Source organism: Cherax quadricarinatus, chromosome 41, assembly GCF_038502225.1.
Source record: "Cherax quadricarinatus isolate ZL_2023a chromosome 41, ASM3850222v1, whole genome shotgun sequence".
NCBI classification, from domain to species: Eukaryota; Metazoa; Arthropoda; class Malacostraca; order Decapoda; family Parastacidae; genus Cherax; species Cherax quadricarinatus.
The window spans coordinates 26,121,929-26,146,845 of NC_091332.1; the positions used below are offsets into that span (position 1 = coordinate 26,121,929).

The 24,917-nt window shown below is 42.9% G+C and overlaps 1 protein-coding gene across 1 annotated transcript in view; it reads right to left on the minus strand.

The window, feature by feature from the left end:
- The window catches only part of LOC128706086 (glucose dehydrogenase [FAD, quinone]), a 71,536-nt gene that overhangs the window by 17,660 nt on the left and 28,959 nt on the right, over positions 1-24,917 (minus strand). The window contains exons 4-7 of the mRNA XM_070092826.1: positions 15,940-16,129; positions 15,332-15,466; positions 10,325-10,449; positions 4,532-4,588 (exon numbers count right to left, since the gene is read on the minus strand). Of these exons, the coding sequence (XP_069948927.1) occupies positions 4,532-4,588; positions 10,325-10,449; positions 15,332-15,466; positions 15,940-16,129 (507 nt within the window). The remainder of the gene's footprint in view (positions 1-4,531; positions 4,589-10,324; positions 10,450-15,331; positions 15,467-15,939; positions 16,130-24,917) is intronic.

A 24,917-nucleotide genomic window follows, 5' to 3' on the forward strand; every position in this document is an offset into this window, starting at 1 on the left:
ATTTCTCTGACCAGTGTCTCCCTACGCATTTCAGATATATTGACCTCTTTCAGCCGCTCTGTTATTCTTTTCCGTCGCCTGTAAAGGGAGCGCCTATCTTTTTCTATTTTACATCTACTCCTCCTTTTTCTTAGAGGAATACGCCTTGTGCATACATCGAGTGCCACCGAGTTAATCTGTTCTAGGCATAAGTTGGAGTCTGTGTTGCTTAGTATATCTTCCCAGCTTATATCGGTTAGGACTTGGTTTACTTGGTCCCACTTTATGTTTTTGTTATTGAAGTTGAATTTGCTGAATTCTCCCTCGTGACTAATCTCATTATGTCGGTCTGGGGCTCCGCGCATACATGTCTGAACCTCAATTATGTTGTGATCTGAGTATATTGTTTTTGATATGGTGACATTTCGTATCAGATCATCATTGTTAGTGAAGATGAGATCTAGTGTATTATCCAGTCTAGTAGGCTCTATTATTTGCTGGTTTAAATTGAATTTTGTGCAGAGATTTAAAAGCTCGCGTGAGTGTGAGTTTTCATCAGAGCTGCCTCCTGGTGTTATTACTTCAACAATATTATTTGCTATATTCCTCCATTTTAGGTGCCTTAAGTTGAAATCCCCCAGGAGCAAGATGTTGGGTGCAGGAGCTGGAAGATTTTCCAGACAGTGGTCAATTTTTAACAGTTGTTCTTGGAATTGCTGGGATGTTGCATCCGGAGGCTTGTAGACTACCACAATGACTAGGTTTTGGTGCTCGATCTTTACTGCTAAAACTTCCACTACATCATTTGAGGCATTAAGCAGTTCTGTGCAAACAAGTGACTCTGCAATGTACAGGCCAACCCCCCCCCTTTTGCCTGTTCACTCTGTCGCATCTGTATAGGTTGTAACCTGGGATCCATATTTCGTTGTGCAAGTGATCCTTTATGTGGGTCTCAGTGAAAGCCGCGAACATTGCCTTTGCCTCTGCAAGCAGTCCACGGATGAAAGGTATTTTGTTTGTTGCTTGCTTTAGACCCTGTATATTTGCAAAGAAGAATGTCATCGGACTGGTGGTATTGTTGGTACTGGGGGGGGATTTTTTTTTCCGGCATTAGTATCTGTATCTGTTGGTTTGGAGTTGAGGCCATTGACTGTGGTTCCACTCCAGGAATGACTGGATTTGGTGTACGATTTCTGCCATTTCCTGCCAGTTTTTTTTTCTTTCCTGGCACTAAAAAATCTCTCCCTCCTGAATGGCTGTGGCTACCCAGGTTTTCCCATGGCCTGGATGTTTTGTATCTTTTTGTCCCCTTTAGATGGTGTGCCTGGCAATTTAAGTTATAACACAATCTTTCCTGTACTGAAGAGGTACACATTTCAGGGTGAAAAAGCTTACAGGAAGGGAGTTTGCATTTTCCTGTTGTCATATGGGCACGGCATTTTCTAGGGTGGTCATAGTTGCACGTCCCATCTGTTTTTCCAGATTTCCCATGTCTGCAGATACCAAGTGCATAGTATGTGCACAGGCTTGGTTTCCGTTTGCCTTGGGTTTCTGTGACTGTATTCCCTGTTGGTGCATGTTTACCTGTCTTATTCCTATCCTCCCTAGCACCAACAATGGAGCTCCCACCAGTTGTTTTTGGTAATATATTCTCACTATTGCTAGTGGAGTCCTCTTGTTTGCTATTTCCTGTGGTATTTCTAGTTTGCAATATTAGTTTTATCTTATCTTTGACTACACTTGTTTCCCCACTATGGCTCCTGTCTCCCATGAGGTCATTTATATGCATTCCTTCCTGCGTATAATTCCCGACTACCTGGACAAAATCTCCAGCTTCACCATTACTGTCTCCCAGGACAGCACCTCCAGCTTCACCATTACTGTCTACCAGGACAGCACCTCCAGCTTCACCATTACTGTCTCCCAGGACAGCACCTCCAGCTTCACCATTACTGTCTACCAGGACAGCACCTCCAGCTTCACCATTACTGTCTCCCAGGACAGCACCTCCAGCTTCACAGTTACTGTCTCCCAGGACAGCACTATCAGCCCCACATTTACTGACTACCAGGACATCACCTCCAGCCTTACAGTTTCTGGCTACATGGCCAGTATCAAGGGCAGTACCATTCAGCCCAGACTTATGTTCCCATCTGTTGTAGAAAGCTTCCAGGTTGTCTATGAAAGCAGCTTTGATGTTATCCTCTTTTAATACCAATGTCATTTTAGTCCACAGATTTATCTCATTTGGGCATACCCAAAAACACTTCCCTGTATTAATACTGCTTGTAGCTAGTTCTTGGATATCTGCACAAGGGGCGTGACACCAATTTCCACAAAAATGACAATTTATCCATGTGGAAGCCCGTTTGTTTGAATGATTGCAGACTACACAGGGCTTCATAATGATTTGAATGGTTGATTTACTCTAATTCTACTAGCAACCTCTTGAATACTCTATTAATAACCTCCTTAAAGTGAAGCTCTAGCTATTTGTATTTCTATTTCTAACTGTACTTGTATATTAGGACAGCTTACTGGAGTACGTTCCTGATTTATATTTATTGTGTTTGATAAGGGCGCCTACAACTCCATCCGTTTACAGTCTGCATTATTATCCAATGAATCCGTTTGAAACCGGTCGAGGGTTCGGACCAGTCGAGGGTTCGACCAGTCAAGGGTTCGGACCAGTCGAGGGATCGACCAGTCAAGGGTTCGGACCAGTCGAGGGATCGACCAGTCAAGGGTTCGGAACCAGTCTGATCTGATCAGTGGGTCACTTATTTAAAACATACTGGGCTAACACATGAAGGATCTACTGGAAATTATCTACCCGAGTAATATGTGATTTGATTGATACAAAAGTATAACTTGCATGTTGAAGAACCGGTGATTGCTGGCAGCTCCTACAATGACGAACAGTCGAGCCTCAACCCTTGTTTATCGATCACTGTATCTAGCTTTTCTAGTTTTTTCCGTCTCCACCACAATAAATGCTATATTATCACTGTAGTTGACTGGTGGAAATTTTGGAGGAAAGACGCTTTTTCTGTAGTAATATTTGCTTCTCGTTGTGTATATTGCTACCGCTGGTAACTACAGGTTATATGAAATTCACAGTATACGTCTAGTATTTCAAGAAAAAAGAAACTAATGAAAGTCACTCCACTCCACTAAGTACCATTATAATACTGGTTAGTTGCTACTACAACACTGTATTCTGCTATTCACTGGTATCACTAGATTATATGCGAGTACACTAGCAGGCCAGGAATTTTATTAAAACAGCTGACCAGTGTGGTAAGTTTCTGGCGACTTCTGGCACCTGCCTCTATAGGCTTATCACTTCATTTACAAATTCACCTGTTTTCAAATGACACTTTAGCCTTTATCATCTATATACTAGGGAGCCACTGTAGTATACACTATACACTATGTATACACAATGTTATCAGGGAGACTTTCTTTCCTCTGACAAAGAAAAGTTCTATTATTATTATTTTGCACACGGCACACTAGGCCTATGATTCCCCTCTGGCAGTAAACTCTGCTAGGTAGTGCACACTAATTCTCCTTTTTTGACTCAGTATATAATGTTTTCCTCCCAAGATTGGTTCCAGGCGCTAGAGGGATGTATCGTATAGGATTGATGGCACAAATTAAAGTTCTAGCACGTAAGAGCGACCGTGAAAACACGAGAAAACACGGAGCACAACGAGGCACGCTGACACGCTACCCCTGAGCAATTCTTAGGCATAAGACACAAAATATCATCAACATATCTGAACCATTTAGCTCTATTAGGGAGGCTTGTGTTAAGCAGCCTTATTTCAAAAAATTCCATGTATAGGTTACTAAGAACAGGTGAAAGAGGATTTCCCATTGCCATACCAAACTTCTGATTGTAAAACTTATCATTAAATACAAATTTTGCATCAACACTGCAAAGTTTAATGATAGTAGGAACTGGCAATGGTAAATCATAATTAACGAGTTCTTCAGATAAGAAACTTAATAAATCATCAACAGGAACTTTTGTAAACAAGGAAGTAACATCAAAACTAGTATGGCCTAGACCCTTTATATGCCTTCCATTGATGCATTACTTTTATTGTTCCTTGATAATGTGTGTAGTCACGAAAGTGCTTGGAATTTCTCTGTTCTTTCACAGTGATTGTTATATATATATATATATATATATATATATATGTGTGTGTGTGTGTGTGTGTGTGTGTGTGTGTGTGATATAATCGTTTCAGTAAAACGGTAATCAATGCACAGCGAATATAGTACACCGGTTGTCATATCTATTATAATTAATATTATTATTATATTCGTAGGGAAATATTAAAGCAGTTAGGGGGTCGTAGTTCTTGGGAAGAGGAATGTATTCAGGTTTGACCCATACGGACGGAGGATCAAGCCTCCGCTATTCATTGTTATTGTATGTCGTATGTGCGTATGTATGTGTACTCCCCTATTTGTATTTGTGTGTTCATGAGCGATTGCACCATCAACCGTCCATCTATTTGTTAAACGCTAAGGTACGTACCTTTCCTTTCTGCTCGAAGCTCACACCTACTGCATTCTTATCCTCGTCAAACAATATCTGGAAAAATAAATTATAATATGTGCATATATATATATATATATATATATATATATATATATATATATATATATATATATATATATATATATATATATATATATATATATCACAGGTAGTAGGTTGGTAGACAGCAACCACCCAGGGAAGTACTCCCGCCCTGCCAGATGACTGTGAAACAGAAACCTGTAACTGTTTTGCATGATGGTAGGATTGCTGGTTTCTTTTTCTGTCTCAAACACCCTAGATAACAGGGATATCTTGCTACTCCTACTTACACTTTGGTCACACTTCACAGAGACGCACATGCATATATATATATACATACATCTAGGTTTTTCTCCCTTTTTCTAAATAACTTTTGTTCTTCTTTATTTCTTCTATTGTCCATGGGGAAGTGGAAAAGAATCTTTCCTCCGTAAGCCATGCGTGTCGTATGAGGCGACTAAAATGCCGGGAGCGATGGGCTAGTAACCCCTTCTCCTGTAGACATTTACTAAAAAAGAGAAGAAGAAAAACTTTATAAAACTGGGATGCTTGAATGTGCGTGGATGTAGTGCGGATGACAAGAAACAGATTGATTGCTGATGTTATGAATGAAAAGAAGTTGGATGTCCTGGCCCTAAGCGAAACAAAGCTGAAGGGGGTAGGGGAGTTTCGGTGGGGGGAAATAAATGGGATTAAATCTGGAGTATCTGAGAGAGTTAGAGCTAAGGAAGGGGTAGCAGTAATGTTGAAGGATCAGTTATGGAAGGAGAAAAGAGAATATGAATGTGTAAATTCAAGAATTATGTGGATTAAAGTAAAGGTTGGATGCGAAAAGTGGGTCATAATAAGCGTGTATGCACCTGGAGAAGAGAGGAATGTAGAGGAGAGAGAGAGATTTTGGGAGATGTTAAGTGAATGTATAGGAACCTTTGAACCAAGTGAGTAATTGTGGTAGGGGACCTGAATGCTAAAGTAGGAGAAACTTTTAGAGAGGGTGTGGTAGGTAAGTTTGGGGTGCCAGGTGTAAATGATAATGGGAGCCCTTTGATTGAACTTTGTATAGAAAGGGGTTTATTTATAGGTAATGCATATTTTAAGAAAAAGAGGATAAATAAGTATACACGATATGATGCAGGGCGAAATGACAGTAGTTTGTTGGATTATGTATTGGTAAATAAAAAACTTGAGTAGACTTCAGGATGTACATGTTTATAAAGGGGCCACAGATATATCAGATCACTTTTTAGTTGTAGCTACACTGAGAGTAAAAGGTAGATGGGATACAAGGAGAATAGAAGCATCAGGGAAGAGAGGGGTGAAGGTTTATAAACTAAAAGAGGAGGCAGTTAGGGTATGATATGAACAGCTATTGGAGGATAGATGGGCTTATGAGAGCATAGGCAATTGGGGTCGAAGAGGTATGGGGTAGGTTTAAAAATGTAGTGTTAGAGTGTTCAGCAGAAGTTTGTGGTTACAGGAAAGTGGGTGCGGGAGGGAAGAGGAGCGATTGGTGGAATGATGTAAAGAGAATAGTAAGGGAGAAAAAGTTAGCATATGAGAAGTTTTTACAAAGTAGAAGTGATGCAAGGAGGGAAGAGTATATGGAGAAAAAGAGAAAGGTTAAGAGAGTGGTGAAGCAATGTAAAAAGAGAGCAAATGAGAGAGTGGGTGAGATGTTATCAACAAATTTTGTTGAAAATAAGAAAAAGTTTTGGAGTGAGATTAACAAGTTAAGGAAGCCTAGAGAACAAATGGATTTGTCAGTTAAAAATAGGAGAGGAGAGTTATTAAATGGAGAGTTAGAGGTATTGGGAAAATGGAGGGAATATTTTGAGGAATTGTTAAATGTTGATGAAGATAGGGAAGCTGTGATTTCGTGTATAGGGCAAGGAGGAATAACATCTTGTAGGAGTGAGGAAGAGCCAGTTGTGAGTGTGGGGGAAGTTCGTGAGGCAGTAGGTAAAATGAAAGGGGGTAAGGCAGCCGGGATTGATGGGATAAAGATAGAAATGTTAAAAGCAGGTGGGGATATAGTTTTGGAGTGGTTGGTGCAATTATTCAATAAATGTATGGAAGAGGGTAAGGTACCTAGGGATTGGCAGAGAGCATGCATAGTTCCTTTGTATAAAGGCAAAGGGGACAAAAGAGAGTGCAAAAATTATAGGGGATAAGTCTGTTGAGTATACCTGGTAAAGTGTATGGTAGAGTTATTATTGAATGAATTAAGAGTAAGACGGAGAATAGAATAGCAGATGAACAGGAGGCTTTAGGAAAGGTAGGGGGTGTGTGGACCAGGTGTTTACAGTGAAACATATAAGTGAACAGTATTTAGATAAGGCTAAAGAGGTTTTTGTGGCATTTATGGATTTGGAAATGGCGTATGACAGGGTGGATAGGGGGGCAATGTGGCAGATGTTGCAAGTGTATGGTGTAGGAGGTAGGTTACTGAAAGCAGTGAAGAGTTTTTACGAGGATAGTGAGGCTCAAGTTAGAGTATGTAGGAAAGAGGGAAATTATTTTCCAGTAAAAGTAGGCCTTAGACAAGGATGTGTGATGTCACCGTGGTTGTTTAATATATTTATAGATGGGGTTGTAAGAGAAGTAAATGCGAGGGTCTTGGCAAGAGGCGTGGAGTTAAAAGATAAAGAATCACACACAAAGTGGGAGTTGTCACAGTTGCTCTTTGCTGATGACACTGTGCTCTTGGGAGATTCTGAAGAGAAGTTGCAGAGGTTGGTGGATGAATTTGGTAGGGTATGCAAAAGAAGAAAATTAAAAGTGAATACAGGAAAGAGTAAGGTTATGAGGATAAAAAGATTAGGTGATGAAAGATTGGATATCAGATTGGAGGGAGAGAGTATGGAGGAGGTGAATGTATTCAGATATTTGGGAGTGGACGTGTCAGCAGATGGGTCTATGAAAGATGAGGTGAATCATAGAACTGATGAGGGGAAAAGGGTGAGCGGTGCACTTAGGAGTCTGTGGAGACAAAGAACTTTGTCCTTGGAGGCAAAGAGGGGAATGTATGAGAGTATAGTTTTACCAACGCTCTTATATGGGTGTGAAGCATGGGTGATGAATGTTGCAGCGAGGAGAAGGCTGGAGGCAGTGGAGATGTCATGTCTGAGGGCAATGTGTGGTGTGAATATAATGCAGAGAATTCATAGTTTGAAAGTTAGGAGGAGGTGCGGGATTACCAAAACTGTTGTCCAGAGGGCTGAGGAAGGGTTGTTGAGGTGGTTCGGACATGTAGAGAGAATGGAGCAAAACAGAATGACTTCAAGAGTGTATCAGTCTGTAGTGGAAGGAAGGCGGGGTAGGGGTCGGCCTAGGAAAGGTTGGAGGGAGGGGGTAAAGGAGGTTTTGTGTGCGAGGGGCTTGGACTTCCAGCAGGCATGCGTGAGCGTGTTTGATAGGAGTGAATGGAGACTTGACGTGCTGTTGGAGTGTGAGCAAAGTAACATTTATGAAGGGATTCAGGGAAACCGGCAGGCCGGACTTGAGTCCTGGAGATGGGAAGTACAGTGCCTGCACTCTGAAGGAGGGGTGTTAATGTTGCAGTTTAAAAACTGTAGTGTAAAGCACCCTTCTGGCAAGACAGTGATGGAGTGAATGATGGTGAAAGTTTTTCTTTTTCGGGCCACCCTGCCTTGGTGGGAATCGGCCAGTGTGTTAATAAATAAATAAATAAAAATATATATATATATATAATATATATATATATATATATATATATATATATATACATACATATAATTTGTGTTCTAAATTCCAATTGTTTTCCTGTTTGTCCTACTCAGAATACATGAAAACCACTACAGGTTACCTAATATACTACAAATGTATTGTATAGGTGGTATTTATTAACTCAAAGAAGGAGAGTTTTCGTTCGGTCAGGGAGACTCAGGGTAGCGTATGTAAGAGAGGAATTTTTTTCCAGTTAAGGAGGCGCTTTGACAGGGAAGTGTGAAGTCACCAAGGTTGTTTTTCAGAAAGGGGGTTGTGAAAAAAAAAGTGATTGCTAGGGTACTGAGAAGTGCGGGATTAAAAATACAATGAATCTGATACAAAGTGGGAGTTGTCAGAGATGCTGTTGTACCGATGAAACAATTTTTTTGGGGAGATTCAGAAGAGAAGTTTCAGAGGTTGGTAGATTAACTAGGGAGGTGTTTTAAAGGAAGGAAATTTAAAATGAACACAGAAATGAGCAAAATGATGAGAATAACAAAAAATCTAGGTAGTGAATGATTGGATATCTGACTGGAGTGAGGAGTATGGAGGAAGTAAATGTGTTGTTCACCTCGTCTATGAAATACGACCCTGAGCAACAGAAGAGCCCAGGAATAAGACGAGTGGTGTGTTCAGGCAAATGTGCGAATAAGTTTGTCAATGGAGGCAAAAAAATAAAAATGTACTAGGGTACTGTAGTACCAACACTGCTATGTATGTGTGAAGGATGGGCTATAAACGTAACAAGGAGGTGTCTGGGGACTGTGGAGATGTGTTTAAGGAAGATGTATGGTGTGAATATTATGAAGACGATTCTGAGTGTAGAGCTAAGAAGGTATGGGAGTTACCATAAAAATAATTCAGAGGGTTGAGGAGTGGTTGTTTTTAGTTAGGGCATTCAAAGAGAGCTGAGCAGAACTGGATGGCAAAAAGAGGGTGTATAAATCTGGGGTGGAAAAGAGGGACAGAGGCCGTCCCAGGAAGAGATAAAGGATAAAAATGAGATTTTTAGTACCATGGACTTGAATAACCAACAGGCTTAAATGAGCATTTGAAGTGAATGAAGACAAGTAGTTTTTATGATGAAGGGATTCAGGGAAACCGGTTAGCCAGAATTGAGTCTTGGAGATAGAAAGTACAGTGCTTGCACTCTGAATAATGGGTAGGGATGGTAAGACCTAGAGGTGGGAAGTACAGTGCCCAGTGGCTGACCTATATTACTGGGGCCCTGAAGCTTGAACTTTTATGGGGTCCCTTAGCAACCAACAACAGCTAGCCTATATAATATTTTAATATCCTTTTAGATTTTATTTAAACTATTACTTTTTTTGTCGAATTATATGATAGTATTATTTTTTAAAAACCCTTCTCATATAGTAGACCCAAACTTTATAAACAATGTGGACTAAATTCGCTTCTGGAACCCCTCCAGGATTAGGGGTCCCTGAAGCTTATGCGCTATTAGTTTCATAGTAGATCCGCCCCTGACAGTGCCTGCATTCTGAAGGAGGGTTGAAATTGTTACAGTCCCGGAAGCGGGAAATACAGTGCCTGTACCCTGATGGACGAGTGAAGATGTTATAGTTCTAGGTGGGAAGCACAGTTCATGAACTATGAAGGAGGGGTGAAGATTTTACAGTTCTGGCCGTAGAAAGTACAGTACCTGCACTCTGAATTATAGGTGAGGATGTTAGGGTCAAAAATATAGGAAGTACAATGCCTGCACTGTGGAGGGGTGGGAATGTCAGTTATGGAGGTAGAAATTACAGTGCCTGCACTCTGGAGGGATGGGAATGTTACATTTATGGAGGTAGGAAGTACAGTGCTCTGAACTATGGGAGATGCTATGGTTTGGAAGATCATTTGACTTGTGATGTCAATATACTTCTTGTGAAGCAGCCTTTGAATAAATCGTGTATGTACTTCCTGTGTTGTAGGTTGGGAATATTTTTCAGTTTAAGAAACACATTATGTTATAGTTTATGAGGTGTACCTATAAGGTGTACTTATGAGAGATACCTTGAGCACGTGGGCCTTCAGAACAACGTGTAGGTTGGTGTTCTTGAGAGCTGCTGGTCTGAGATATCCATCTCCCGTAGACCAGCGGCGACCATTCCTCGCTGTGATGTCAATTATAGAGAAACCTACAAAAGGGTATTAATAAGTATTATTATTGTTATTATTATTATTATAACAAAACACATCTTTATATGGACTGGAAAGCCTCTCTCAAATGTGAATTTATACAGGTATATAAACTGCCTGGTTGGTTAATTGGGTTTCAAGGTTACCAATATCACGGCAGTAATAAAAGCAGCATGATACCTGTTCACCACAAGTTAAAACTAAAAAATACCTAAAAGTGATCAATATAAGCTATCCTTATTCGGAACAACTTCAAGACTTTATTCATATACATTAATGTATGTATAAAGTCGTTCGTATAACATATATATATATATATATATATATAATATATATATATATATATATATTTCTTTCAACACACCGGCCGTATCCCACCGAGGCGGGGTGGCCCAAAAGGAAAAACTAATTAGCAAGAACTCATTTAAAATTAAGTCCTTTCTGAAATTTTCTCTTATACGTTTAAAGATATATTTTTTTTATTAATGTTAATGTAAAAATTGTTAATTTTGCACCAAAAGAATCTTAGAAAACTTACCTAACCTTATTACAACAAGAACAATTTATTTTAGCCTAAGTCATCTATATATATTTTAGATTTGTTTACAATAATTTAATACTAAACAAACACAGTGAAATATATTTTTTTCGTTAGGTTCAGAATGATCTTGGCGAAATTATTGCATACACAAATTTTCGCTTGTCCTATATGGCAAGATGAGCGTTGCTATTTAAGCCAAGATGGCAAGTTCTGCCTATTCGGCACGACATACATATATATATATATATTATTATTATCACACTGGCCGATTCCCACCAAGGCAGTGTGGCCCGAAAAAGAAAAACTTTCACCATCATTCACTCCATCACTGTCTTGCCAGAAGGGTGCTTTACACTTCAGTTTTTAAACTGCAACATTAACACCCCTCCTTCAGAGTGCAGGCACTGTACTTCCCATCTCCAGGACTCAAGTCCGGCCTGCCGGTTTCCCTGAACCCCTTCATAAATGTTACTTTGCTCACACTCCAACAGCACGTCAAGTATTAAAAACCATTTGTCTCCATTCACTCCTATCAAACACGCTCACGCATGCCTGCTGGAAGTCCCAGCCCCTCGCACACAAAACCTCCTTTACCCCCTCCCTCCAACCTTTCCTAGGCCGACCCCTACCCCTCCTTCCTTCCACTACAGACTGATACACTCTTGAAGTCATTCTGTTTCGCTCCATTCTCTTCACATGTCCGAACCACCTCAACAACCCTTCCTCAGCCCTCTGGACAACAGTTTTGGTAATCCCGCACCTCCTCCTAACTTCCAAACTACGAATTCTCTGCATTATATTCACACCACACATTGCTCTCAAACATGACATCTCCACTGCCTCCAGCCTTCTCCTCGCTGCAACATTCATCACCCATGCTTCACACCCATATAAGAGCGTTGGTAAAACTATACTCTCATACATTCCTCTCTTTGCCTCCAAGGACAAAGTTCTTCGTCTCCACAGACTCCTAAGTGCACCACTCACCCTTTTCCCCTCATCAATTCTATGATTCACCTCATCTTTCATAGACCCATCCGCTGACACGTCCACTCCCAAATATCTGAATACATTCACCTCCTCCATACTCTCTCCCTCCAATCTGATATCCAATCTTTCATCACCTAATCTTTTTATCCTCATAACCTTACTCTTTCCTGTATTCACTTTCAATTTTCTTTTTGCACACCCTACCAAATTCATCCACCAATCTCTGCAACTTCTCTTCAGAATCTCCCAAGAGCACAATGTCATCAGCAAAGAGCAACTGTGACAACTCCCACTTTGTGTGATTCTTTATCTTTTAACTCCACGCCTCTTGCCAAGACCCTCGCATTTACTTCTCTTACAACCCCATCTATAAATATATTAAACAACCACGGTAACATCACACATCCTTGTCTAAGGCCTACTTTTACTGGGAAATAATTTCCCTCTTTCCTACATACTCTAACTTGAGCCTCACTATCCTCGTAAAAACTCTTCACTGCTTATATATATATATATATATATATATATATATATATATATATATATATATATATATATATATATATATATATATATATATATATATATATATACGCAAAACAACCACTGTGAAAGAGTAGTGAAATTCCAAGCGCTTTCGTAAAATTTGCTATAAAGTTTATTACGGTCAAACTGGTAAAAGTCTCGAACTTAGATTAAAACAATATAAATATAGCATTAGAACTGGACAAGATTCCAATGCTCTATTTATTCTTGTGAGAGATTTTAACCATCCATTTGATTTCCAAAAAGTTGAGAAAGTTGTATCAAGCAAGTCCATGGTCGACAGGAATATAGTTGAATCTTGTTTCATAAAAAGCAGTTTTGAAAATATAAATATTTCCTTGGGTTTATATAAATTATTCATTTATAATTAATAAAACTTGGGAAGAATTTAATAATACATTGGAAAAATAAAAAATCTTAATTCTCGGGTAGAATATTTTGTTAGTGGGCTGTCGTGAGGACCTGTCTAATTGGGCCAGCGGACCTACTGCAGTGTTCCTTTTTTCTTACGAGTCGGGTATCGTCGCGCGTCGTCAGGTGTTTCTTTGTTGTGGGATGTGACTGTGAGGTGTGGTCTAGAACCTTTATATGCCTTCCTTTGATGTATTACTTTCATAGTTCCTTGATAATGTGAGAAGTCACGAATGCGCTTGGAATTTCCCTACTCTTTCACAGTGGTCCACCGCCTTCTCGACCTCACTCACGTCGATTACCTGGAACACTATGGGTTAAACGCAAAGGACTCATGTTCCTCACCACGACACAATACCCCAGATCAATGACTCGCCTAGAACTCATCCAACATCTCCAAGACAACACTGCAACGTACACCACCGACGAAAAGCCATTCCCTACCGTCAACCAGATAATCCACCAACTCCAAACCAACGAACTCTTCTACAGCTTTCCCATATGTGACAACTCTCCTAGTGAGCCAAGTAACGACATCATTCAAGCCTCTCCATCTACGCCTCCAGTACTTCGGTACCACATGTCTCAAAGTGTTTGGGCCACTTGCCTTGATTCCTCCTCTTACCCTCCTTCCCATCCTTTTCCAGTTATTTCCATCCTTCCTTATCCTTCTTCCTTCCCATCTCACGACAGCTCTCGTCGTCGTCTTCGATTCGATTTACAGTGTTTGTTTTGCATATTTTGAAATCGCCTGTTTACTGTGATCTTATGTATAATGTTTTATCCACCAAACACTGCCAAATCGGTAAGATACATCAGAAGATTTCCCAATGACCCAGCAACAGCAGGTGTTAGGCTTGCTAGAAGGACAGTTAATGAGAGACTATTGGATAGTGGACTGAAAGTATTTTGTCCCAGAAAGAAGCCGCGTCTTAATGAACCCATGATACTGAAACTTTTGGCCTGAGCTAAGAATTACAGTGAAAGCAGGAAAGACTTACAATGGAAGCAGGAAAGACTTACAATGGAAGCAGGAAAGACTTACAATGGAAGCAGGAAAGACTTACAATGGAAGCAGGAAAGACTTACAATGGAAGCAGGAAAGACTTACAATGGAAGCAAGCTACAATTACATTCAGGTATTCAGTTCATTTCTTGTTCATAAAAGAACATTAAATATTAGTAAAATGACAATTCTATTAAAATAAGATTGCCATTCAGCTTCTCTGGTTGTTCCACCACTTTTATTTTTTTTTTCTGTTATTGCAGGTTCCCCTCAAGGGAGGTGCCTTAACGCTGGTGAGGGGCTCTTGATCTAGGGAACTGGATCTGTGCTCCAGTTCCCTGAATTTAGCCTGAATGCCTTCCATCACCCCCCCCCTCCTACTGGCGCTATATAATGCCTTCGGGTTTATCGTTCCCTATAATAATAATATTGTTCAATGTGATGTTCTCTGATGAATAACCACTGGTGCTGGATGACAGCGTGCTGGCTGTAAGACAGCTGTCAGGTGAGAAATTTATGCCAGAATGTCTGAAGAAGACTGTCAAATTTCCTCAGAACATCATGGTGTGGGGAGCCATTTGTTGATGGTACCATGAACCAAGTTATGTACATGGAAGTGCTGCAACGCAAATTATTGCCTCAGATATGGGATTGGTAAAGTGATGGACACTGGATATTCCAGCAAGACTCAGCCCCGAGTCACACAGCAAAATCAGTAAAGATGTGGTGTGCACAAAATGAGTTGAGCTGCTCCCATGGGCTGGAAACTGCCCGACATAAACCATATTGAGAGTTTATGGTCTGTATTGAAGGATTAAATACACGAAGTTCCCATTACGACCAAAGGGCAACTCATAGACCGCCTTTTTAAGGTTTGGTTTCATTTTGCCAGAATCAAGGAATTACGCAAAACTTAATCGTTGTCATGACTACACGTGTTAAAACATAATGGATGCTAGGGGTGATAATACCAAAAATTAATCAATATAAAATAGCTGACCTGTACCGGTGTACCAAAATAAATCCATTAGCAGTCAGTGAAATGGGTTTAATTGATCTTTTTTTCAGAAAGTACATCGAATTTTTAAAAAAAAATTCCATAACGTTCAATCTGAACATTTACACCCCAGATACTTGTACGGTTTCTTGATGAACAAAATATCACCACCAGTGTCATGAAACACTTGTTTCCTGACGATCAAACACCATCATCATTTATGCCAAGCGACACTTATCCTGTTTCCTGACGAACAAATTACCGCCATCACTTGTGTCGGGAAACACTTGTACTGTTTCCTGACGAGAAAACACCACCGCCACCACCATCTTCCATTTCATCTCCTGTCTTATCTACATGCTTTAAACATCAGGTTAATCTGACAATTACCGATCTGTTCTGGACCATTGGGGTCCACCTCGGGATATCCCAGCTGCTGCCCCGCCTTCACGAAGGCTTCAGCTACTGTAGAATTCCATTTCTTGTTCTCCACCGTCTGTGGTCCTCCAAAACCGTGGTATCCATCTGAAGAAATAGTAAAAAGAAGAAGAGGCATTTTAAGAAAAAACATTTATTACAGAGACTTTATAACCAGCGATAACCCAAGAAAGAATTAATGCAGTTAATTACTCTTGAGGCCCTTAGATTCTCTGATCCTAGATGATCACAAAAATGCACTAACACCCAGATATCAACTTACTGCTAGGTGAACACTGCAAGCGTGTTAAGGAGACTGACTGTATGTCCCGTTTGACCTGATGATTCAACCCAAATTCTTTCAGTTGTCAGTTGACCGCTCTATCACTAAACCAAAAATTACAGGTTATGACTGAGTACGGCTTGTGACTGCGCCACCACTCAATGCTCTGAACAGTGCAGTTATATAAACTGCCAAATAAAACAATACCAGACGCTTTTCAAAACACTATGAGAAAGCAGTTTATCTGTTTAAAAGATTTGTTTAAAAATCTGTGTGTGTGTAACTGTAAACCACCCACCTGATTCCTGGCTCACTCCTCCTCTAAAGTCTTCAGACTTCTTGAAATACTTGAGCACACTGTTGTAGCCCCAGCCTGGGTTACCCAGCTGCTCCCACTGGTCGTAGTCCCTCCTGTTACCACGGACGTAGACCATTGAATTTATGGACGAGGATCCACCAGCTCCGCGGCCCCGAGGGTAAGGTATTGACTGTAAATAAGCATTAATATAAGCATGTGGCATCCGTTTTCAACCTGACCTTGCTCCTGACAAAGATTTTATTCAGGAAAGACCTCAAGCTCTAATTTTAATGGCATACTCCTGGCGTCTGTTTGCGACTTTGCTACATGTATATTACAAAAATATTAGTTGGCCTTATACTAGTGTGGTAATATGCGAGTTCGGATACTGAATAAACACTAAAATAATTTATCTTTACTATTAGTTTATATAAAAACCAATCTTTGGTCTAGAGGTATTCTACAATAAATAATCTTTAATATAACAATATCTGATAAAAACTTACCTTTGGTACATATATATACATGCTACAATAATAAATTATAATTGGGAGGCCTGAGCTTGCTACCACCTGCAGCTCATAAGACTGCCATCCCCACGAGCCCCTTTGGGGCGGGGCAGATGGCAGACCAGAGGCCTAGCTTCTCCCTACGAGCCCCGAGAGGGCGGGGAATGTGGCTAGGCCTGGGGACAGTTGGTCCCAAAGATGAGGCGGTACTTGTACCGCCTCCCATGGGAGAATTACGTCTCGAGACACTCCCCAGATAGGGAGTCAAGGCCGGGTCGTCACTACTTGGAAAAGACCCGGGCCGGGAGAATACGGGCGAATAAAAAAAAAATTATAATTAACATCTTTGTACAGATATATATATATATATATATATATATATATATATATATATATATATATATATATATATATATATATATATATTGGGGTCCACCTCTGGTGTAAATTGTGGGACCCATAGCCTCGGAGAAGTGGATAAAAAGGCTTCAAGGAAGAATATTTGGATTTCTTCCTGAAGCCATTTGAATATTCCACTTCCCCTACCACCCCATCTTTTAAACTATTTTTTTTTTACCAATAGGAATATTTTATTACATAATATGGCACAGAAGATTTAAGAGATACATTGTTGATATAAAGGTGGCATATACGGTACATGTTGTTACGTGTGTATCACCGATTATAAGGCAAAAATCTCATCCAGCTCCTCAGAGCTGGGGCGTGTGCCCAAAATGCAGCATGCGTTACCCCTTTGAACAGCCGCACTGAGCCGCTGGGACAGAAAACTAGCTGCCCTGGGATCCCTAGTTACCCTGATGAGTCTTTTTCCCAGCTCCTTAAGGAAATTAAATGCACTCTTTCCCCATGAGCCAAGGGTCTCTGAGCCTATGGGAACAAACATATAATGATTGGCAAGTTCTCCATATTTTCTAGACTTTTGGGACTCCCTAAAGCTGGCAGCTGCCCCTCCTTCCTCCCTGGTGTATTGGAGATAGTTATCAGCCAAGGTAGATGCACATGTATAGTCCCACACCACCTGCTTCCCATCTGTCCAGGCTTGAAGGGTGATACCATCTGGACGCTTCTGGCTGCCGTCAGATCTGCATAGTTGGGGTGGCTCCCTTACTGCTGGGCATCCAGCTGTTGTGAGGCTCCTCTTGATAATGTTATTAACCTCCTCATGTCTTGCAATCTTTCCCTCGGATTTACGGCACACAAGACCATGGTACCCGAATCGGTCTGCTGCTTCACTGCCACAAATACACCTGTGTTCGGCGAGAATAGGGGCGGCAAGTCGAAGGGCAACACCGATGCGGATGGTCTGTGGGTCGAGGCGTGTGCCAAGGCTGGAGTTGGGAACAGCCAACAGAAAGTCCCCAGCATGAGGGGCTCTCACTGCCAGCAGGCGGGCTCTATCCTTCCCTGACACACTCTGAAGCATCGTTGAGGCTATATTTTCCACTATTGGACCATCCCAGTGCGATTGTTTGTAGTTGTTGGGGGGAGCAGGTCTGGTTTCTGAGCCCGTTAGATTATCCCAGATCATTGCTCCGTCAATGAATTTTTGGTCCTGGGCTCCAATCTTGTCCCTAAGATGTTCAGGGAGAATCGCTGCTACAAGCTCTCTGGATGCAATACACGAGGACAGAAAAGCAGGTAACGCAATCTGTGATGACTTGCGGACACCAATGCCTCCTAGTCTGACTGGAAGTGTAGCTTGGTTCCACTGCCCGTCTTCTAGAGTAAGGTTAAGTACTTTCGTAAAAATCTGCCTCAGAATACTGTCATATTCGTGCAGTATAGGGTTATATGAAGGTGCACATCTTAGGAAATATGTCAACCTGGGCAGACTCAAGCACTTTGTGAGAAGGTACAAGGCATCGTGGGTGTCCAGATTGCCTATTCGTTGTTCCATTCTCCTTAACTCTTCCAATTTCTTCCTGAGAATTGTGTCAATGGCATTGCTTCCCAGAGGTGCTCCTAGCAAGACACTATTTTTGGGGGCAATGACTGCTGCTCCTGGTAGTTTTGATCTCACTGCATTTATCACTTGTTGACTGACTGAGATGATTTCACATTTGGATGGATTCAGGATGAGACCCATTTCCTGTCCCCGTGTCATTACCTGTGTAAGGTCATGTAGGAGGGACTCCTTTGTACCTGCTAGTGTGCCATCATCTAGGAACCAGATGTTTAGCTCGCTGGTCAGTCTGACTGTGATTTCCCTAACTGCAATACAGAAGAGAAATGGTGCAAGAGGATCTCCTTGTTGGACACCCTCCGATGATGTGATTTCATGCTCTCCAAAGAGAAGCATTGATTCCTTGCTATACCCAGCTGAAACAAAAGGGAAGAGACCAGGGAAATGTTCTTGTACTGCTGCTAATACCACGTCTCTTTTCAGGAGATTGAACGCATTCTTGAAATCTAATTTTACCACTGCATTGTCCTCAGGCAGGTTGTTGATATATGCCCTTGTTGCATGAACCGCTGCTTCACTTCCTTGAGAGACCCCAAAGCCAAGCTGGTTTGGTTGAAGCATCATGGCTGCCTGTGCACGAATACTTCGGACAGCAGCTTTGGATACGAGGCGGCGTAACGTGTTGCCTACTGCAATTGGCCGAATTCCTCCATCCTTCTTTTTAAGTGCACAAAGTGTTGCACCAAAAAAGAAAGGTCTAATTTCATCAGGAATCAGACCAGCCAAGGAATTGTTGACGAACCTTGTGATCTCTGAAAGCAGTGTCTCTGCAATTTCCCCAATAACTGGATTAACCATTTCCTTTAAATGCTGTGGCCTTATTCCAGTGTAACCCCCAGCAGAGCCAGATGGGAACGACATTATTGCTTTGTAAATGTCTGAGTCTTCCACAATCAATGGTTCCATAGTGGGGACAGAGGTGTTGGAACTGTTGGTGCCACTGGTTTCCCTGGCAGGGTGCTTTCCTCTAAGTGCTTCAGCTGTGTCAGCATCCCTGGGAGCAACTGTATCTTCACTGGTAATAATTCTGATTGCCCCCACTGTGTTGCCCTCTTCAATTTTCTTGCTCACCTGGACTCTGACTTTTTCACTGTCAGTAGTGTGAGTGGGGGTTCTGCCTCTCCCTTTTTTGTGTTGACGGGGAAGGTGAATGAGGTTATCAACTCTAGGAAAATCTCTTAAGGATTTAATTATCATTGAGGCTAGTCTCTTTCCCCTTCTTTCCGGCACAGCTAAGCAGACATTGCCAAAAAGTAGCAAGTTGTGCCATGCCTTGATGGTTGGTGGAGCATTTAAGATAGTGGAACCATCGTTTACTTTTTTCAGGAGGTCTGTAAGTTTCCCAGCGTGTGGACGGGCTGCTTTGGGAATATGTGCGAGTGTCCTCGTACCTGTTGCTTTAATTGCTTCCAAGAGATTGTCTGATGAGATAAAATCTGTTGGAGTGGGTTCAGGTGCCTGAGGTGGCTCTGGATCATCACTTTCCACAGGAGGACATCCTGAACCAGGGCAACTACCGTGTTTGCGGAGGAAACCATTAGAGTTGAGACAACGAAGCTGTAAGCATGACCGACACTTGCCTCTCCTAGTATTGCCAGCCGTGCCATTTCCCTGGCTGCTTGCTTCCTCCTGGTTGGCATCCATCTGCTAGACTAGACAATAGGAGAGGAATATGACATGCTGGGTGGTTATGGTGCGTGGAAGGTAGTGAACTTGACCGTGGTGGCCTGGTGGAGTTTGAGGGGCCGGGAGGGGAAGAGGAAAACTTCCCTTGGGAATTAGGTGGGGGAGGCGCAGGTTGAGTGGGGTTATCCCGGGGAGTACAATACACATGGACTTGCACACTATATATTGTTCACACTGTCTTACAATACACACAACTTTGTTTCCCATGTACACTATGAACAATGTGGGTATGGGCACTGCTGAACCAATGTGTTCACTCACCATCTAGTTACACATCCCACCTCTTCCACCCACCCCCGTGACGTGGGGGTGGATGCACTGACTGGTCACTCCCTCGTTAACATTAATTTCACATTGTTTTTCCATAACATAAGCCTTTAAAAAGTCCATGCAACGACACAATCATTTCCACGTTAACTGGAAGCATGGTGCATGGTGCTGGATATAGATGTTTTTATAAGAGCTTTTCGAGGTTTGTATGTACGATAATCTTGGCCGGTACTCATATACAGTGTAGGCCTTGTACTCCCCCACACCTCCACTGGCCGTCTTCCTCACTACCACCACCACTCACCAACATTCACAAACAGCACAACACTTCCACAATTTACCTTGAAACGGTGCTTTGAAATGTCTTCTCGCTTCACTGGAATCTTCCCCGAGTATTCACAATAAGTCCTGTTGAGTCTTAACCTGGTCAGCCTCGTTGATCCGGACTTATAATTGAAAATCCCACAGCTAGCCCGCCACACGTCTTGCCATGCCAGCGCATGGCATATATATATATATATATATATATATATCCTAAAATAATAAATTATAATCAACTCGTCATGATCCTACCACACACAGGGTACAACGTTCCTGACACTACTGTGTCACACTCAGTCGTACAACACTAGTTCCACGGAGTAATACTACACTCCCTTCTCTCATATTATAACACTTTCTCTACCGTATCACACGCGACACTGGTGTCAGAAGTGTAGATCGGCTCCTGCTCAGGGACTAGCTTATTAAACAGAGGTTAGTATGTCAGAAATGTATACTAGCTCCTGCTCAGGGACTAACTTATTAAACAGGGGCTAGTATGTCAGAAGCGTATGTCGGCTCCTGCTCAGGGACTAGCTTATGGTACAGAGGCTAGTGTGTCAGAAGTATATGCTGACTTCTGCTCAGGGACTAGCTTATACGACAGTGGCCAGTACATCAGGAGGCGTTACTAAAATATCACCCGTGTCAAGTATGACACCCGACACCATTGTAACAGTGTCACACGACACCTTTCTCAGCGTTATAACACGCCATCTCAGACACCGTCGTGGGGATGGGGCAGTCAGGTACTCGAGGCCGTCAGACTCAGCGAGTTGTGCAGAACACACTATGCTGCGAGTACAGTAAATGCGGCCGTCAGATAATTCTGAGGCCGTCAGACTCAGTGAGCTGTTGTAGACACACTATGAGGCCGTCAGGTAACTGAAGTCCGCAGGGATCTGAGTGACTAGTAAAACTGCAGCCAGAAGGTCCGCAGTTGACTGAAGTCAGCAGCGAGTCAGTAGACATCACCTTCAAATGTACTCCGTGAGGTAGTCTGGTGAACACAACTGCCAGTAGATGCATACCGTGAGGCAGTGTGTGAATACTCTCTACAAGGCCAGTAGATGTATACAGTAAGGTGGTCTGGTGAATGCTACCTGTAAGGCCGGCTCAGCAGTCCCCACATTGGGTTTGATGACGTACCCGTGGTACTGCAGGCCGGCAGGTTAACAATCCAACCACTAGTTTGGCAGGAGATCGCCACATATATATTAGTGCAGAATATTGAATATTGGTACCCATGCCTTTGGAGAAGTAAACAAAAATGTTTTAATGGAAATATTCTGCTAGAAGTATATAGGGTGAATTGCTAACTAAATGCTTGAGAGTTTTAACTTCTTCAGTGAACTCGTCTTCAGAAGCCAGTGTAAAGGTATTTCCTTCTGATGATGTGTCTAAGATCATACGAAAGCTCTCAACATTCATCTCACGACCTCCTGGGAGAGAGGACGCTCGCCCAGTTTGTTATGCCTGCCCTCTGGTGGTGACTTTTTGCATCTGGAAGTCAAGAAGGCAGTTCGAGTGGGACAGAGGATCAACACTGTTTGCATTGAGCTGGTCCGTGGCACGCTCAGTGGAGCTACAATGAACACCTTGCTGCCTGCCATCATCAGAGACGTATATGGTGTCTCCAACGACGAAGTATATGGTGTAGCTTTAAACGGAATGTCCAGAGTATTCATGAAAATGAATTGTGCCGGCTTCTACGACAGGATCGTTGATGAGCACCAAGAGAGGAAGATGACTGAACTCGGCGGTGGACGTCATCTTGCATGACGTATCTAAGTACTTTACATGGGTAAAGTTGAGAAACGTACCTTTTGAGGCGACTGCGTATTGCATCCAAGAGGCATTCAACAGTTATGGAAAGGTCCATTCTGCTACTATGGGAGTATGGGCCATATGAGGGGCTACCGGAGGGTTCCTATTCCCTCAAAATGACTCTGGCTCGGCCTATACCATCCTACGTCACATTGGTGGGTCACAGGACGCAAGTCTTCGTGCACTATGCCGGCCAGAGAAGGATCTGCTGCTTGTGTAGCTCTTACGATCATATGGCAGCACAGTGCCCCAGGGAACCTGGGATGTTGGCTGTGGAGCAGCAGCCTTGTGAGTTGGTGTCGGAGTTCGGAGGTGAGGAGGCAAGGATGATTGGTCGTTGGAGTGAGGAGGTTGAGCGAGAGGAAAGGACGGCCGAGACGTGTGTCACACTCCCGTAGGGGTCGGGGGAGTCGACGGGGATGTTGGTGGCTCCACCGAGGAGGAACGAAGTGCCTCAGGAGGACTTACTGGAGGACGTGCTGAAAGGTTTTTTGGATGGGTCGGGGACCTGTGCCTTAAATGTTGGTGAGGCCGACATGAGGGAGGAACAGCAGCCTGTGGTAAGGACCTCGTGTGGGACTCACTTGGAGCAAGTGGTGGAGTTGGAGGTCCAGGAGAATTCGCCAGACGTGAACATGTGTGTGGGTGGTGGCTCTAGGAAGAGGACAGCTGGCATGGCTGAGGTCGAGGAGGTTCTCACACCGGGGCAGAGGCCGGGGAAAAAAGCTTGGGCAACGGAGGAGGAGTTGTTGGACCAGAAGGATCCAGTGGAGACAGAGTTACACAGTGAATGGGGAGGGGGTCCAGGGAAAGTCTGGTGAGGCATCGGGTAGATGTACTGGTAAAGGTGTGGTAGGCAAGCCACAGCGGCATAGAGGGAAGTCGCCGTTCATATAACTTTCAGGTGTGTCACCCTTATTTTGAACGGTCTCAGGTCTGAGATCAAAACTGTGTGGTTGGTTTGGTTTTTATGTAGATTCAAGGTGGATGTGTGTTTCTTGCAGGAGCACAATCATAAGTTCGGCAGTGAGTTGTTGTTGAATGGGTATAAGTTGTACATTAGTTGTGCTTGGCAGTTGAAAGGGGGGGGGTGATAGCGATAAAGGAGACCAGCCCCTTGCGTGTCACAAGTTGGGAGGAGGCAGGGGGGAGGGTTGTGTGGGTAGATGGTGTATGGGGTGATAGAAGGGCATGTTTTATAGGAGTGTATATGCCGGCGTTGAGCAATATGCGGGTGAAGGCGGATTTTGTGAGGGAGGAATTATTGTATCATCTGCAGGGATTGCCTGCCATCACGATTATAGGTGGGGATTGGAATTGTGTAATACGTGGCTGGGATGTGGAACCAAGGGGGGCGGGTTGTGTTTTAAGTGTCCTGAGGGATGTGTTGAGGGATGTGAGAGTTGTAGATGTTGCGGGGGGGGGGTTATGGTGGAGCACACGTTCCTTCGTCGGGGGTATGCGGCGAGACTAGACAGAATTTATGTTATGCAGGGGTTGGAGGTAGGGAGGGTGCAGACATCTGACGTGGGTTTCTCGGATCATAGGGCAGTGATAGTAGATCTGTCGTGGGAGGGTGCTGTGAATATTTACCCCTGTTACTGGAAGTTGAATGTGTGGCTGCTTAGGGGGGAGGGTGGGGGTACGGGATTTGAGGAGTGGTGGTCAAGATTTTGGGGTGCAAGGGATTGGGCAATGGACCTTATAGACTGGTGGGAGTTGAGGGCAAAACCGGGAATTGCTGATTTTTATAGGGTTAAGGGATGTGAGGAAGCAAGATTGAGATATGGATTGCAGAATTATTTGGAGGGACAGTTGCAGGCTTGTTACGGGAGGACGGGTGGGGGGGAGGATATCGCACTTCTTCGAGGTAGGATTGTGGATATTCATAACTAACGTTTTGACGCAGTACGTTTTCAGTCGGGGTTGGAGGATGTGTTGTGGGGAGATAAACCGACTGGGTATGTCTTGCGTAAGTTTAGAGAACATAGGAAAGTGACCACGTTATTGCAGTTAGTGACTAGCGTGGGGGTGGGGGGAATACCCAGAAGGTGCAGTCCTTGTCTCCACGGAGAGTATGAGCATTTATGCCGATGAATGGTTCAGGGAAAAATGGAGAGGGTGTACGAGACGAGGCACCTGGCAGGAGCTTTTTGGTAGGGGGTTCATAATGTTATAGGAGAAAAGGATAGAGTGGGGTTAGAGGCTGACAGTGAAGCTGAGGTGGCAGATGCGGTCTTCGGCATGAGCATGGGTAAGGCACCAGGGATTGATGGTTTGCCTATTGATTTTTACAGGGCTCATTGGGAGTGCATGAGGCATTGCTTTGTTGGGGTTTTGAACAAGATGCTAGATGGTTGGAGGATGGGCGAGTCACAATG